This window comes from Mytilus edulis, chromosome 9 (genome assembly GCF_963676685.1).
Source record: "Mytilus edulis chromosome 9, xbMytEdul2.2, whole genome shotgun sequence".
In the NCBI taxonomy this organism is placed as follows: Eukaryota; Metazoa; Mollusca; class Bivalvia; order Mytilida; family Mytilidae; genus Mytilus; species Mytilus edulis.
Genome location: NC_092352.1, coordinates 64,139,222 through 64,157,445, shown reverse-complemented (window position 1 = coordinate 64,157,445; position 18,224 = coordinate 64,139,222). Strand labels below are relative to the sequence as shown.

The 18,224-nt window shown below is 31.8% G+C and overlaps 1 protein-coding gene across 7 annotated transcripts in view; it reads right to left on the bottom strand.

Moving 5' to 3' along the window:
* LOC139488808 (uncharacterized) overlaps nt 1–18,224 on the bottom strand; it is a 55,668-nt gene that overhangs the window by 31,560 nt on the left and 5,884 nt on the right. For all 7 annotated transcript variants that reach the window (XM_071274732.1, XM_071274736.1, XM_071274735.1 and 4 more), the window contains one exon: nt 2,092–2,792. In XM_071274732.1, the coding sequence (XP_071130833.1) occupies nt 2,092–2,784 (693 nt within the window). In that variant the 5' untranslated portion in view covers nt 2,785–2,792. The remainder of the gene's footprint in view (nt 1–2,091; nt 2,793–18,224) is intronic.

The window sequence follows — 18,224 nt, the reverse complement described above, 5'->3', positions numbered from 1 at the left end:
TTTTCCGGAAACTAAATGTGTTCTACATTGTATCTAGTTTATATAAAATCCAACAAAACTTATGGGAAATTAAGTCATCAAATGTTATTTTTGTGTCATTTAAATTTTCTGGAAATTGGTAGAAATAATAACTAGAGGATGTCAAATAGTATTTTTTAATATTTATTTGTGTTCTGGCATTTTTCAATATCACAAAGACCATAGCTCCTTATTAGTGTCTTTTTGTTGTTGGGATGTGCAAGTACTCAGCCATGTCCACTCTTGTATTTTTGTTAGAAGTAGATCTACAATGTATTTCTATTTGTAGCGATCTGATGAGTGAATTGAGAATGGAAAGAGGGAATGTGTCAAAGAGACAACAACCAGACCAAAGATAAGAAAACAGTCAAAAGCCAAAAATGAATCTTCAACTGTTGTAATTATTGTATTTTAGAAATCATGCATAAAGTCTTGGAATGGCAGACAAGGAATCTGCACAAAAAACATTGGCTTGATCAGGGTCACAAACATGCCTATAGGTACGCTACAAAATGAAAGCAATTTAACCAGATGCTCCTCAGGGCACAGCTTTATACAACCGCAGAGTTCGAACCCTGAACAGTTGGGGCAAGTATGGCCACAACCTTCAAGCTTGATACAGCTCTAAATTTGGATTGTGATTAAATAGTTGACCCAACATAGGTTTCTGACACAGAGTGAATGTTGTCTAAGAACTTAAACTTATAAACTAAATTTTTTTTAATTGGACATTTACCTATTATAGTCCAATATCCAAAATCTAAATACATGGTTAGTCAATCAGCATATCAAAGAACCCAAAGAATTCAATTTTTGATGAAATCAAAAAAAGTTCAATTTTGGACCCTTTAGACCTCAATGTGGACCAATTTGATAACCTGGCCAAAATATCAAAAATCTTAATCCATGGTTAGATTCAGCATATATCAAACAAACCCCAAATATTCAATTTTTGTTGAAATCAAACAAAGTTTAATTTTGGACCAACTTAAAAACTAGGCCTATAATCAAAAATCTAAATACATGTTTAGATTCAGCATATCAAAGAACCTCAAGGATTCAATTTTTGTTGAAATCAAACAAAGTTTAATTTTGGACCCCTATTTGGACCAACTTGAAAACTGGGCCCATGATCAAAAATCTAAGTACAAGTTTAAATTCAGCATATCGAATAACCCCAAAGAATTAAATTTTTGTTGAAATCAAACAAAGTTTAATTTTGGACCCTGATTTGGACCATGTTGAAAACTGGGCCCATAATAAAAAATCTAAGTGCATGTTTAGATTCAGCATAACAAAGAACCCCAAGAATTCATTTTTTTTTTAAATCAACCTTAGTTTAATTTTGGACCCTTTGAACCTTAATGTAGACCAATTTGAAAACGGGACCAAAAATTAAGAATCTACATACACAGTTAGTTTTGGCATATCAAAGAACCCCAATTATTCAATTTCTGATGAAATCAAACAAAGTTTAATTTTGGACTCTTTGGGCCCCTTATTCCTAAACTGTTGGGACCAAAACTCCCAAAATCAATCCCAACCTTCCTTTTATGGTCATAAACCTTGTCTTTAAATTTCATAGATTTCTATTTACTTATACTAAAGTTATGGTGCGAAAACCAAGAAAAATGCTTATTTGGGCCCCTTTTTGGCCTATAATTCCTAAACTGTTGGGACCAAAACTCCCAAAATCAATCCAAACCTTCCTTTTGTGTTCATAAACCTAATGTGTTTAATTTTCATAGATTTGTATTTACTTGTACTAAAGTAATTGTGCAAAAACCAAGAAAAATGTTAATTTGGGCCCTTTTTTGGCCCCCAATTCCTAAAATGTTGGGGCCAAAACTCCCAAAATCAATCCCAACCTTCCTTTGGTGGTCATAAACCTTGTGTTTAAATTTCATAGATTTCTATTTACTTCAACTAGTGCGAAAACCAATGTGACTTCGGACGAAGACAATTTTTTGGGGTCATATATATATTAAAAACAACTTCTTTTCTAATTCTTGTAATCTGATAATGCATAGGTTAAATTTGTTTATACATTTTTTTGTACCATAAAATATTTACCATGAATTCTTCCACTGTTAGGCCCTTTTCTAACATGAGCTGATTTAAACAATGTTTTGTCCTTTTCAATTCTTTAATTAGATTTAGGAAAACTGCTTCAGATATACCTCTGTCATCCACAACATCAGCAAACACATTATTTGCTTTTGGACCAGTTATGCTTACATTCATAGACGCACTTCTTTTATATGGTAGTGAAATACTGCCTGAATTACTTATTGAGTCTGTTTCACGATGATTGTTAAACACTGTAGTTGTTGTCTTGGATTGAGTAGTATATTCAGAAGGGGTAGTACTTAGCTGAGTCGGTGGTCTCCTTGATAAAGGTTCTGGTGATGGAGAAAGAAAAGGATCGCTTATAGGAAAGGTAAATGAAGATCCTGAACTTCCATCTGTTTCTATAATTGATTGAGGAGTAACAAGTGAAGAATTTCTATAGATTAATGACCTTGTGTCTAAAGAGGACAGATCACTGGCACTAATACACCTTACAGAAGTCAATTTCTCAATAACTTTTTGATCATCTATTAACATTTTTGTGAACTTTTTCACTTTAGCTTTTTCTTTTTTAAGTTCTTTATCAATATTCTGGAAATGTTGGATGAAATCTGTTGCAGCATTTGCCTTTATTTCAAGTTCTGACAACCTTCTTCTAGAGATGTGTACAGTTTGTTCTTCTTCATCAAGTGACATTTTGTTAACTGAAAATACATCAAAATGAAATCAACCTCAATGAAAAGTGAATATATATGACTTTTTATCATTCATTATCAGCAAGAAATATAATGATCTGAAATCTGGGTAAAAGTTTTCAAATCTGATGAATTATATAGAATAAAATCCTTTGCTGAGCCCTGGTGGATACGACAGCAGAGGTCCAACCCTGAACAGTTGGGGCAATAATGGACACAATATTTGAGCTTGATACAGGTCTGAATTTGGATTGTATTTAAAGATTTGACACATAATAGGTTTCTGACACAGAATAACTGTAGTCAAAGAACTTAGAATTGGTTATATGATTTGAATTCATATTCATTTTTTTTATTTTGTGCAATACACATTGGACACAGTTGATACCCCTTTTGCATATAATGTTAATCTTGATATTGATATCTATATCATTACCGGAAAGCTTAATAAAAAAAATTATGATAAAAGAGATGATTTTTCATTTCCTATGGTTATATCCATTTTTAGATGGTGACGTTCCCTTGTCACCATCTTACAGTGTTTATATATATCTTAACTTGTACGATCCACTTGTGTATGTAATAACGTTTTAGATTTTAGCGAGGGAAATTTATGTATAACTGAAAATATTATTACACTAGGCCTAAAAAAAAATATTGATTGTTTCCCCAATCCAGACCGACGCTGCAAAAACGGCCGACTCATAAAATTTTATTGTCAAAACTAAGTCAAATATTATTTTATTCATTTTTGATTTGCAGGCTTGCCAGATCAACAGATATTGTTCCAGCTTTTGAAAAAAAAAAAAATCCCTACCAACCTACCAACACCTGACTTGGCAGGGTCAGGATTGGGGTAACAAACAATATATTAATTTAGGACCCAGGGTTTACCATATCACAAACATGTCAAAACATTTACTAAATTTAATCATCGGTACAAGGACATCATTCATAAATATAACTGAACATGCAGACATCTTATACGCTCAGGTATTTTACTGCCAATCTTTTATGGTAATATTCTTTACAAAGCACAAAAATGTCAGTATTCACCTCAAAAGCTAACAAAACCTTAAGGGCATACGATACAGTTACAGGGGAGGTAATGATGTTGCTAACGTAAAATGTTATTTTCGCGACGTCAAACTATGACATATCGGGAAAAGATGCATTTTTCGACTGATTTTTATCATTCAAATTGATTTGATTTGAAAATGAGAGCACAGACCACTAACTACATTTTGTTTCATTTTGCAGAGAGATTATGTGGACCAAATTTTATAAAACTGTAAATAGTGCAATTTTTAAAATTTTGATAAATATACAGCAAAAAATTACGTTATTTTCTGAATTCATGACCATTTGATAAATAGGAGTTATTTCTGAATAAAAAATGCATAAATTTTTAAGATACTTATAAAATACAGAAATCAAAAATTATTTAACAAAAAACAGTTTGTGTTTATCTTTTAAAACAAGAAAGTTATGGCTTTCTTTTGAAAGAGAAAATACTGCCACAAATCCGAATTTTGAGCAAATATACAAAATTTTGACCTCATTTAACTCAAAAAGTACATGTAGCACATGAAGGTATATTTTTTATTACATATTTCATGTAATCAGGCAAAATAATAGCCTATATGGAAATTTTGATCAAACTGTAAATACTGGATCAAAACTGTATCGTATTCCCTTAAACAGACTTATAAAGAAGGGATATAGATAAGATACTGTTGTCAGGTCATTAAAGATTGCATATTTTGGCTTTAATATTGATTCACTTATAAATAGGGTCTTTGCATCGGAATTAAACACATTTATTTAAAAACCAGTTGTTGGCATGACACCGGTTATGTTGTTCTTCTCATATATTTTATGATGGTATATTAAATACTAAACCCCTAACGGGAGGGATTGTTCCTGATATTCATATGAAGACATAATCTTTCAATCAGTTTAATTGAGGTCTGGAGCTGGCATGTCAGTAACTGCTAGTAGTCTGTTGTTATTTATGTATTAATGTCATTTTATTTATTTTCTTTTGTTACCTCTTTTGACATCAAACTCAGACTTCTCTTAAACTGAGTTTTACTGCGAGTATTGTTATGCATTTACTTTTCTACATTGGCTAGAGGTACAGAAGGAGGGTTGAGATCTCAAAAACATGTTTAACCCCGCCACATTTTTGCACCTGCCCCAAGACAGGAGCCTCTGGCCTTTATTAGTCTAGTATGACTTTCAATTTTAGTTTCTTGTGTATCAATTGGAGTTTAGTATGGGGTCCATTATCACTGCACTACGTATAGATATTTGTTTACGGGCCAGCTGTAGGACGCCTCCGTGGGGGAGTTTCTTGCTGCATTGAAGACATGTTGGTGACCTTCTGCTGTTCTATGGTTGGGTTGTTGTCTCTTTGACACATTCCCCATTTCCATTAATTTTATTATAAAGAGACAAAACTCAAGAACTGTATCTGTAACTGACACTACACTAATTTCTACTCAATCTGAGTTTTGTGGTAATAAGCATTGTGTATACATTTCATTACATTTGATTTAGGCAAACTCGAGTAAGAGAACAGAAACAAAAATCCAGTAATTTCTCCATTTGTAAAGAGCATAACTCTAAAACAGTAGAAGTGATAGCACCAAAATTCAAACTTGGTCTGTGTTTTGTGGTAATCAGCATTGTCATGATTGTGTACAAGTTTCATAACATTTGGTTGAGGCAAACTAAGGTTAGAGAACCAACACAAAACATTTAGCAATTTTTCCATTTGTAAAGGAGCACAACTCTAGAACAATAAGAGTAACACCAAAAAAATTGGTACTTGATCTATTTTTTGTGGTAAAAAGCATTGTGTATATATATATAAGTTTCATAACATTTGGTTGAAGCAAACTTAAGGGTGCAATCAACAGTTTTTTACGTGACGTCATTCTGTAACAGGGCATGTAATAGTGGACCCATCATGCAGAAGTCAGATATTCATAGTTATATAGATATCTATACATCAATGGAAAGATAATTCTATGAACTTTCTGAATAAATAAAAAAAAATCCAACATCTCTTGTTTAAACATGCAAATCGGTACAAGTTATCAGCTGGAAATTAGGCATTTTCCCCCTAAAAAACCTTAAAAACAGACCACCTTTGGATACACGGATCAGTAACCTGTGCATATATTTGAGATTTCTTATAATATGCATTTCGAAGAGCTTATCCGGCTGATTTAAGAAAATGTAGTTTCAGCCTACGTTCGCCTGCTTCGAAAGGAGCTATCTTACCTGACAAATCAAAGTGCTTTTTGCAACAGGTGAAAATCAGCTGTTTATGGAGTTGCCTCCCATATAGTAGGAAGTCACAAAAACATTTTTTTTTTTTAAATCTTGACAAAAGTGGCATTTTAATTGAACTTCAATATATGTTTTTCACATTGAACATAAAAAACAATCAACTTTTTCATTTAGTGGTATATAAATAGCAGGGAATTCCATCAGTATGTAAATCTCACTGGGGAAATACCCCTAGTTTTTAGTACGAAACTGTTTATAGCACCCTAAGTAAAAGAATGGAAATAATTTAGCAATTATATCATTTGTAAAGGGGCATAACTCAAGAACGAACCAGGTGCTCCGCAGGGCGCAGCTTTATACGACCGCAGAGGTCGAACCCTGAACAGTTGGGGCAAGTATGGACAAAACATTCAAGCGTGATACAGCTCTGAATTTGGATTGTGATCAAATTTTTGACATTACATGGTGTTTTTTTACACAAAACAAATGTCAAGATTTTACAAATTTTACAATTAAAGATTTCTTCTTCAAACTTTTTAAATCTAAAATTAAATAGTTGACACAGAATAGGTTTCTGACACAGAATGAATGTGGTATAAAAAGTTTGTTTTTGCCTTTTAGCAATTCACTATGCTGTTGAATATTAATCCTCTCAAAAAAATGTTTGAAGAAATTTTCTTTTTATTTATGAAATCTGAAATGAGAAAAATTTACCCCCCCCCCCTTTTTTCACATCCCCGTTTCCCTTTTTTCCAAAACTGATATCAAGTCAAATTTCTAATGGAGTTTGCAACAATAACTACTCTTTTAAATACATCATAAAATATTAAAATGTAAAATAAAGTGCTTGTTATCACTGAATGGTAAAGATTGGTTGGTAGTAAAAGTGAATATACATTGTTTATTGTATAAAACAATAAAAAAAACTTCATCAGCAACATTTTATATTGGCAAATTTCCAATGAAGTTATTTACATAAAGTTATTGGCAAATAAAAATAGAAAATGACATCATAGTCATGTCTGGCAAATGTCCAACATACATTATCTAAAAACATTTTAGATAAGATAAAGAAAAACAGCTTCATCAGCAACATTTTATATTGGCAAATTTCCAATGAAGTTATTTACATAAAGTTATTGGCAAATAAAAATAGAAAATGACATCATAGTCATGTCTGGCAAATTTCCAACATATATTATCAACTACTATTCTATACAAAGAAAGATAACTCCAATTGAAAATTAATTGCTATTGCACAATATTGTGCAATTAGATATTTCTTGCTATTGTGCAATACTGTGCAATTGAAAATTTCTTGCTATTGCACAATACTTGATATGGAATCCTGATTTGGACCAACTTGAAAACTGGGCCCATAATCAAAAATCAAAGTACATATTTAGATAAAGCATATCAAATAAGCCCAAGAATTTAATTTTTGTTAAAATCAAACTTAGTTTAATTTTGGACCCTTTGGACCTTAATGTAGACCAATTTGAAAACTGGACCAAAAATTAAGAATCTACATACACAGTTAGATTTGGCATATCAAAGAACCCATTTATTCAATTTTTGATGAAATCAAACAAAGTTTAATTTTGGACCCCCATTTGGACCAATTTGAAAACTAGGCCAATAATTAAAAATCTAAGTACATTTTTAAATTCAGCATATCAAAGAACCCCAAGGATTCAATTTTTGTTAAAATCAAACTCAGTTTAATTTTGGACCCTTTGGATCTTAATGTAGACCAATTTGAAAACGGGACCAAAATTTAAGAATCTACATACATAGTTAGATTCGGCATATCAAAGAACCCCAATTATTCAATTTTTGATGAAATCACACAAAGTTCAATGTTTGACCCTTTGGGCCCCTTATTCCTAAACTGTAAGGACCAAAACTCCCAAAATCAAACCCAACCTTCCTTTTATGGTCATAAACCTTAAGGTTCTATTTACTTATACTAAAGTTATGGTGCAAAAACCAAAAATAATGCTTATTTGGGCCCCTTTTTGGCCCCTAGTTCATAAACTGTTGTGACCTCAACTCCAAAAATCAATCCCAACCTTCCTTTTGTGGTCATAAACCTTGTGTTAAAATTTCATTGATTTCTATTTACTTAAACTAAAGTTATTGTGCGAAAACCAAGAATAATGCTTATTTGGGCCCTTTTTTGGCCCCTAATTCCTAAACTGTTGGAACCAAAACTCCCAAAATCAATCCCAACCTTTCTTTAGTGATCATAAACCTTATGTCAAAATTTCATAGATTTCTATTTACTTAAACTAAAGTTATAGTGCGAAAACCAAGAAAATGCTTATTTGGGCCCTTTTTGGCCCCTAATTCCTAAAATGTTGGGACTAAAACTCCCAAAATCAATCCCAACCTTCCTTTTGTGGTCATAAACCTTGTGATAAAATTTCATAGATTTCTATTCACTTTTACTAAAGTTAGAGTGCGAAAACTAAAAGTATTTGGACGACGACGACGACGCCGCCGACGCCAACGTGATAGCAATATACGACGAAAAAATTTTCAAATTTTGCGGTCGTATAAAAATCTAAGGGTGCTATAAACAGTTTCCTATAAACAAGAGGCTCTCAAGAGCCTGAATCGCTCACCTGAATTTTTTTTGTTTAATCTCTCATCAATGATTATTTTGGCTTTTCAATTTATTTAAATGTTCTTTGAATCGTCCTATTTTCTTCAAAAGCAAAAAAAAATCATTTTCTCCTATGTTCTATTTTAGCCATAGGAGCTATGTTTCTTGACATACAAGGAAATGAAATATAAAATTTATACTAGATACTCTGAAACTCTGAAACTCATTTAGCCTAAGTTTGGCTGAAATTGATACAGCAGTTTCATAAGAGAAGATTTTTTAAAGTAAGTCAACATGATGAACAAATTGTGAAAAAAGTCTTTAAAGGGCAATAACTCCTAATGTCCGATTTGCTCTTAATGCTTTCGTTTTTGAGATATAAGCCAAAAACTGCATTTGACCCCTATGTTCTATTTTAAGTAACAGCGGCCATGTTTTTTGACGGATCAAAAATCAAAGCACACACTTTGTGCAGGATAATCTAAGGAACAACCATGCTAAGTTTTAACCAAATCCATTCAGTAGTTTCAGAGGAGAAGATTTTTTAAAGTTAGCAAATATGATGAACAAATTGTGAAAAATTGTCATTAAAGGACAATAACCCCTTAAGGGGTTAATTGACAATTTTGGTCATATTAACTTATTTGTAGATCTTACTTTGCTGATCTTTTTTGCTGTTTACAGTTTATCTTTATCTATAATAATATTCAAGATAATGACCAAAAACTGCAAAATTTCCTTAAAATTACCAATTAAGTGGCAGCAACCCAACAATTGGATGTTTGATTCATCTGAAAATTTTAGGGCTGATAGATATTGACCTAATGAACATTTTTACTCCATGTCAGATTTGCTCTTAATGCTTTCGTTTTTGAGATATAAGCCAAAAACTGCATTTGACCCCTATGTTCTATTTTAAGTAACGGCGGCCATGTTTTTTGACGGATCAAAAGTCAAAGCACACACTTTGTGCAGGATAATCTAAGGAACAACCATGCTAAGTTTTAACCAAATCCATTCAGCAGTTTCAGAGGAGAAGATTTTTTAAAGTTAGCAAATATGATGAACAAATTGTGAAAAATTGTCATTAAAGGACAATAACCCCTTAAGGGGTCAATTGACAATTTTGGTCATATTAACTTATTTGTAGATCTTACTTTGCTGATCTTTTTTGCTGTTTACAGTTTATCTTTATCTATAATAATATTCAAGATAATGACCAAAAACTGCAAAATTTCCTTAAAATTACCAATTAAGTGGCAGCAACCCAACAATGGTTTGTTTGATTCATCTGAAAATTTCAGGGCTGATAGATCTTGACCTAATGAACATTTTTACTCCATGTCAGATTTGCTCTAAATGCTTTCGTTTTTGAGATATAAGCCAAAAACTGCATTTGACCCCTATGTTCTATTTTAAGTAACGGCGGCCATGTTTTTTGACGGATCAAAAATCGAAGCGCACATTTTGTGCAGGATATACTAAGGAACAATCATGTTAAGTTTCATTCAAATCCATTCAGTAGTTTCAGAGGAGAAGATGTTTGAAAAATTGTTAACGACGACGACGACGACGACGACGTCGACGACGACGACGACGGACGCCAAGTGATGAGAAAAGCTCACATGGCCTTTTAGGCCAGGTGAGCTAAAAACTAGGGGTAATTCCCCCGACTAAAAATAGACTTGGAGGGAAGTCCCTTTTTATCAACATAATTGGTAAAAAAGTATCATGTTTTTTATATTTAATTGTAAAATTAAGTTAATTAGCTTCAATTAAAACAGGTTGAATGATTAAAATAATTTTTTAAAATTAGATTAAATACACATGTTTTAAGGGGAGACAAACTGTAAACATCCTGTTTTTTTGGCAGTGAAAAGTGCAAAACTTATTTGCACCCACTGTATCTCTTTTCGAAGCAGGCGAACGTAGCCTGAAGCATAAATTTTTAGAAAGACCAGGTAAAAACCTATGAAATTCATACTGTTTTGAATATGAAAAATGTGCATGTATCATGTCTGCATGGGTGTGCACATGGCCTGATTTCATGTTTTTTATGCATAGATTATGCAATGTTTTTCCCATTGTCTCTGGATAAAACTTTTTGGTACTATTAAAAGTACAATTTATTTTTATTTCATTATAAACTAGAGAAAATTCTGATTCTAATGATATAGTTTTATACAAGTATCTTCATTAACATTAACACCACTAAGGGTCAATTATAGATGGTCCCTCAAAATATGACGTCATAGAAAACCAGATGCTCCGCAGGGCGTAGCTTTATACGACCGCAGAGGTTGAACCCTGAACGGTTAGGGCAAGTATGGACACAACATTCAAGCTGGATTCAGCTCTAAATTTGGATTGTGATTAAATAGTTGACACAGCATAGGTTTCTGACACAGAATGAATGTGTTCTAATGAACTTAAAATTTTTGTTTCTCTTAGAGCAATTCACTATACTGTTGAATATTAATCCTCTCAAAAAAATGTTTGAAGAAATTTTCTTTTTTATTTATGAAATTTCAAATGAGAAAAATTGAACCCAATTTTTTTAATCACATCCCCCTTTCCCTTATTCCAAAACTAATCTCAATTAAAATTTCTAATGGAGTTTGCAACAATAACTACTCATTTAAATACATCATAAAATATTAAGATGTAAAAAAACTGCTTGTTATCACTGAATGGTAAAGATTATTTTAATTTATCAGTTGGTAGTAAAAAGTGAATATACATTGTATATTGTATATAACAAAGATTTAAGTTGATTCTGGACAAAGAAAGATAACTCCAATTAAAAAAAAATCTTGCTATTGCACAATATTTTGCAATTAGATATTTCTTGCTTACTATTCTGGACAAAGAAAGATAACTCTAATTAATTTTTTTTTTGATATTTCACAATATTGTGCAATTAGATATTTCTTGCCATTGCGCAATACTGTGCAATTGAAAAGACTTGCTATTGCACAATACTTAATATAATAATTTTAGATCCTGATTTGGACCAACTTGAAAACTGGGCCCATAATAAAAAATCTAAGTACATTTTTGAATTCAGCATATCAAAGAACTTCAAGATTTCAATTTTTGTTAAAATCAGACTAAGTTTAATTTTGGACCCTTTGGACTTTAGTGTAGACCAATTTGAAAACAGGACCAAAAATGAAGAATCTACATACACAGTTAGATTTGGTATATCAAAGAACCCCATTTATTCAATTTTTGATGAAATCAAACAAAGTTTAATTTTGGACCCCGATTTGGACCAACTTGAAAACTGGGCCAATAATCAAGAATCTAAGTACATTTTTAGATTCAGCATATCAAAGAACCTAACTGATTCATTTTTTGTCAAAATCAAACTAAGTTTAATTTTGGACCCTTTGGACCTTAATGTAGACCAATTTGAAAACGGGACCAAAAGTTAAGAATCTACATACACAGTCATGACAGTTAGATTCAGCATATCAAAGAACCCCAATTATTCAATTTTGATGAAATCAAACAAAAGTTTAATTTTGGACCCTTTGGGCCCCTTATTATTTTGGGACCAAAACTCCCAAAATCAAACCCAACCTTTCTTTTATGGTCATAAACCTTGTGTTTAAATTTCATAGATTTCTATTTACTTATACTAACGTTATGGTGCGAAAACCAAGAAAAATGCTTATTTGGGTCCCTTTTTGGCCCCTAATTCCTAAACTGTTGGGACCTAAACTCCCAAAATCAATACCAACCTTCCTTTTGTAGTCATTAACATTGTGTTTAAATTTCATTGATTTCTATTTACTTAAACTAATGTTATTGTGCGAAAACCAAGAATAATGCTTATTTGGGCCCTTTTTTGGCCCCTAATTCCTAAACTGTTGAGACCAAAACTCCCAAAATCAATCCCAACCGTTCTTTTGTGGTCATAAACCTTGTGTCAAAATTTCATAGATTTCTATTAACTTAAACTAAAGTTATAGTGCGAAAACCAAGAAAATGCTTATTTGGGCCCTTTTTGGCCCCTAATTCCTAAAATGTTGGGACCAAAACTCCCAAAATCAATACCAACCTTCCTTTTGTGGTCATAAACCTTGTGTTAAAATTTCATAGATTTCCATTCACTTTTACTAAAGTTAGAGTGCGAAAACTAAAAGTATTCGGACGCCGGACGACGACGACGACGACGACGACGCCGACGCCAACGTGATAGCAATATACGACGAAAATTTTTTCAAAATTTGCGGTCGTATAAAAAAGTGATGCCACCAAAATTCAAGCTTCATCCGAGTTTTGGGGTTATAAGCATTGTGTATAAGTTTCATAACATTTGTTTGAGGCAAACTTAAGTTAGAGAACAGAAACCAATTTTGGGACATACAGACGTACATACTGAAAAATGGATGTAGACTGACGTACAGACTGCTGTACATACAGAGGGACAAGGGTAAAACTAAATGCCCCTTTCGCTAAAGCAGGGGCATAAAAAAAGTGTGGAAACTGATTATTCTAGTGAAATTTCTAAGTCAAAGGACCTGAACTTTGCACTTAACCAAAATTCAAACTTGATCTGTGTTTTGTGGTAATAAGCATTTTATGTAAGGGAGCTACCATTTGATTTTTATGGGGGGGCTAGGATGAAATTTGAAAAAAATAGGCAGGACAGGAGTTTTGAGTAAAAAAAAAAGGCAGGATGAGACACTTTGCAAAAAAAAAAGGCAGGATGACAATTTAGGTAAAAAAAAGTTAGGATAAACTAATAAAAAAAGGCAGGACCGTATAGAGTGAAAAGTAAAAAGGCAGGACAGAGATTACAACTAAAAAAAAATGCAGGACACAATTTTTCATCCTAGCCCCCCATAAAAATCAAATGGTAGCTCCCTAAGTGTCATAACATTTGGTTTTAGCAAACTAAAGTTAGAGAACAGAAACAAAATTTTTGGAAGTACATAAAATGTATGTCCAGATGTGGGTAAAACTTAATGCCCTTTCCACCACGACAGGGGCATAAAAGATGTGGAAAACTGATCTGTCAGACTGATAGATGGACAGACAAAAAGACATAGTGCAAACCTTAAGTTCTCTTTGACTTTGTTTGTAGGGGACTTATAATAAATGGATGTACATGTAACAAGAGGCTGTCAGATTGACAGCGAACCAGTTTTTTCTGCATGAAAATGATTTAGCAAATCATTATCTGGACCCCAAAACAGAATCAAGTGAAAAAAAAATTAGATTCAGCATTTCAAAGACATGAAAGAACCCTGTATAATCAATTTTTGTTGAAATCAAAAAATTAAAGACCAAACAGCCTATAAGTTTCTATCAGAGATTTTTTGCGAAAAATATGTCATGGGACTGTGAAATTTCCCAAGCTGCTAGGCGAGTAAAATTCGCTCCCAAGACTGGTATTTTTTTCGCAAATGGCCCTCCATAACATGATATATTTGTTTAGTTACACCAAATAGATTTTGATTGACACTGTCTGTACTTATGAATGGTAATCGTAGTACCGCCGGAGTTATACATGTATGTTAGTGCTGTCTTTTTGAAACATCATAGTATCTATATGTGTAACCGTCATTGTTATTCCATCACTAAATAGTTCATCTGTACAGACGTCTTTTTTGTCTCTTTATATGTATGTATCTCTTACAGTTTTCGGTTTAACATAATCAATAGCGTTTATTCCATGTTGTCTTAGTAATTCCGGATAAGTGAGGAAGGTTCCGTATACTATAAATTTGGAGAGAACAGGCTAGCAAGAGTAAAAGGAATATCCAAAATGGCAAATACCATGGTATTTGAGGCAAATTCACCGGCAGTGGTGAAAAAAGGGCAAATTCTTTTGAAATGAGGAATAAAAGTTAGAATGTGCAAAAAATATGCAGCATTCTTACATAAGGTGTAATTATTCTTAAAATTTTGACTGAAGGTATTTCTAGATTTTAGGAATAAAATATGATGAATAAAAATTTGAGGGTAACTAATGTTGTTACGTCACTATAGCAACCCCCATTTTGTGTGTTTATAATTTGAAATAATCCAATAAGCATAATTCTTTTTTCTCATTTAACAGTAGATTTGTATTTATCAATTTAAGATTGTAGAGTTAAAGATTCTTTGTGGTTTGATTTTAAAATGGTACGATTTATTTTATTCCTGCCAAAAATAATACATAAGAATCAAAAAAGTTTCCAGTATTAAAAAATACCTACTAGTGATTTCTTCTTAAGAATTTCAAGAAAGAAAGTGCTTGGTGTTATCTTTCAAATAAAGTCACAAAAACTATATGTCATCGACCTTTAAAATCATTTTTCAACAATAGCAACAATATACACCTATCATTTATAGTATAATACAAGAGATCATATTTATGCATCAGAATTTGTCGGATCTCATTCTGTAGCCTCAGTGAAATGAGAATCTCAGCTTCAAAAGTAAGCTTTCAGAAACACCGTCCTTGCAATGTAATATTGTTTGAAATCTCCTTAAACTCGCTTTAAAAAGAAGTTTGTGTTTCTCCATCCTCTCTGACAGAATTATTGAAAACGAAAATGGAAGATGACATTGCCAATGACTAAATTCTCAACTTTTAGTTTTATTAGGATTAATTATGCTTCTTGTTGAAGCCATACTTCTATGTCATTTGGTCTCTGGTAGATAGTTGTTTCATTGACAATCATACCAGATCTTCTTACTAGTATTTTAGACTATGGAGTGTTTATGGACGGACAGAAGAACGGTCAGACTAGTTTATGTGAAATACAATTTCTGTTTTTACTCTTTCAGCCGGAAAAGATGTCGTCTATATCTAGCAATTTTCATGTAAACTGAAAGAAATAATTTTCCATTGGAAACTAAAAAATATTTCTCAAAACGTAATAAATGTAAAAGAATAGAGTTTTATGAATTTAAAAATCCTTTTTTAAAAAAAAATTGCAACCTATCAAAATTTGTTTTCAATCTTTCCAATCAATGTATAGCTTCTTAAAAGTGATTATATTCCCAGAGGATTTTTTTCTATTAATACATAAATAAATATAAGTTTTGATTTAAATTCACTTTCAACTGTTGATTTCTTAAAACTTTTGCATAAACATTAGCTAGAGGATTTCAGTGAGGGACATGGCGAGAGCACAATAAATCTTTATCATTGGCAATGTTAAAATACAATGCATCTTTTCTTATTTTAAAAGAATTTTATAATTTGGCAGTTTACATAAAATTGAACTTTATTACAAGATTAACAATGTTTTACGGGAATGAGTAAGTTTAAAAAGTCAAAATTGGTGTTTATAGATCAAAACTACAACTACTTTTGATGGTAGCTCAACTGCAAATCACAATCAAAGTGATGGAAATCACTCATGGAAAGATTAGAAGAGTAGTTTGAATTATTTCATAGTAAGGTATGGTGTGGAAAAATGGACATAAATAAAGCTGGGTCTCTAAATTTGCACAATTGTATTTAAACTGCAGTTTATATCTTATCGAAATAATGTCACCTGTTCTGAACATGTTTCTAAAAAAAAAAATTGCAAATCAAAAATCCTTCTAGTAAATGTTACCAACTGTACTTGTAAGATGTAAAATCCATCCCAACAGCTCAAAACTTTTAAAAGAGTCAACAAAAATAATCTAAACATGTTGTTTTAGAGCATTTTGTAAGTTGAAACAGAGGTTATATGACATTGAAGATTAAAAGTTGCCTTTTGATCAAGTTTTAAAGTATTTTTCAACACAGGGCATTGAAAATGTACTTTTTCAATGTAAACAAATTTAAAAACTTATTTTATCGAAATGTGGATTCTTGACTTTCTTGATTGCAAACATATATATTCATTTCTAATAAAAATTCAAATGACTAAAATAGACATAATGATTGATGGGGAATAAACAAATAAACAATGGTTTGTTATAATTAAAAAAAATTAAATTTTAAAACTGTTTCAAGCCAATTCCTGATAAAAAAAAAGTGAATTAATCTAAATTGTTGATTCATTACAGATGATTATTGAAAATTTATCAAGTAAATTATAGGCCTTACTTGAATACCTTTTATATATTCATATTTATATTCATATTTTATTTTTTTTAAAGATCTTGTTAATCCATTAATCATTTATCTTTCAGATATAATTTACAGAATCATTTTATGTAATGTAAATCAAAAGTAATTGGCAATAAAAAAAATCTATCATCCTTATATTGATCAAACATCCAATATATACATTTGTGTATACAATTATGAGGTCAAATATTTGTATATTAAGAATTGTATATTCCAGGGTCTGTATATTATATAAGACTAAGGTTGATAAGTAATGGGGTCAATTTGATTGACAGTTTAGGAGGTGGGACACTGTCATTAAAGGTCTACCTTGTCTCTGATTGTTTAGTGATAATGACAGTTGTCAATCAAACTAGTATTGTATCAATATCCAATCATCTAATCAAAATGCTTTTAGAAAAAGCTTGCACATCAACACACCTTAATGACATACATTCTTGAATGAACTGCTCCAATAATGTACCTATTTTTTCAGTTTATATGTGTATTATGTGTGCATACATGAGAACCATAGGGAACTATATTTCAGTGTGAATACATTTAGTAACAATAGCTAACCTGTCGTGTTGATAGGGAGGCCAGTGCCTTAGTAAAGATTTAGAACAAGTTCTAATCTTTCCAAAAACTGGAAATTCTAAGAGTTAGTCTTTATGGTCTTATGCATTCATTTTTGTATGATTTCTCTTAAATATTTATGGCTGCTGTATCTCTTTTTTTTATTTACTAAACGTATGTTGACGTGTTTATCATATTGGAATATCATTGTGAAATACGGGAAATGTGATGTTCGTATCTGACGCATTCAGCCAAGCTAGACACAACGTCATAATACTTTCAAGTTACAACCAAGATGCGTTACCATATGCGCATAAACAATTGGCTGTTTGTTCTTTAATTTCACACCCCAGATTAGGACCAACTTGAAAACTTGGCTCAGAATCAATACATGTTTATTAATAAACATTTTTTTTAAGTCAAAGGACCATAACTCTGCATAAAATCATCACACTGGAACAAAATTCAAACTTGATCTGTAATTTGTCATGATTAAACTATACAACAAAGATTAAATAGATATCTTCAAGCATGAAAAAAAAAGTGTGGAAATATGATTTGGCGGACTGACTGAAGGACAGTCAGCAAGACAGACAGACAGATGGACAGAGTGCAAACCTAAAGTCCCCTTTGACTTTATCGGTAGGGGATTAAAAAAACAGATCCAGTCATTGATAGACCTTCTATCTATGTACTTATTAATTACACCAATTCTATTCAAAGGGAAATAACTCAAAATCAAAAATAAATTATACAACTTTATCACTTTTGCTACTGAAAGGTGCACAACTCAACGAGATCAGTAAATGTGAAAATTAAAATTTACTTTCATTGAGTCACAGAATAAATGTGGCCAAGTTTGGTCAAATTTGGGCCAGTAGTTTCAGAGGATAAGATTTTAGTAAAAGTT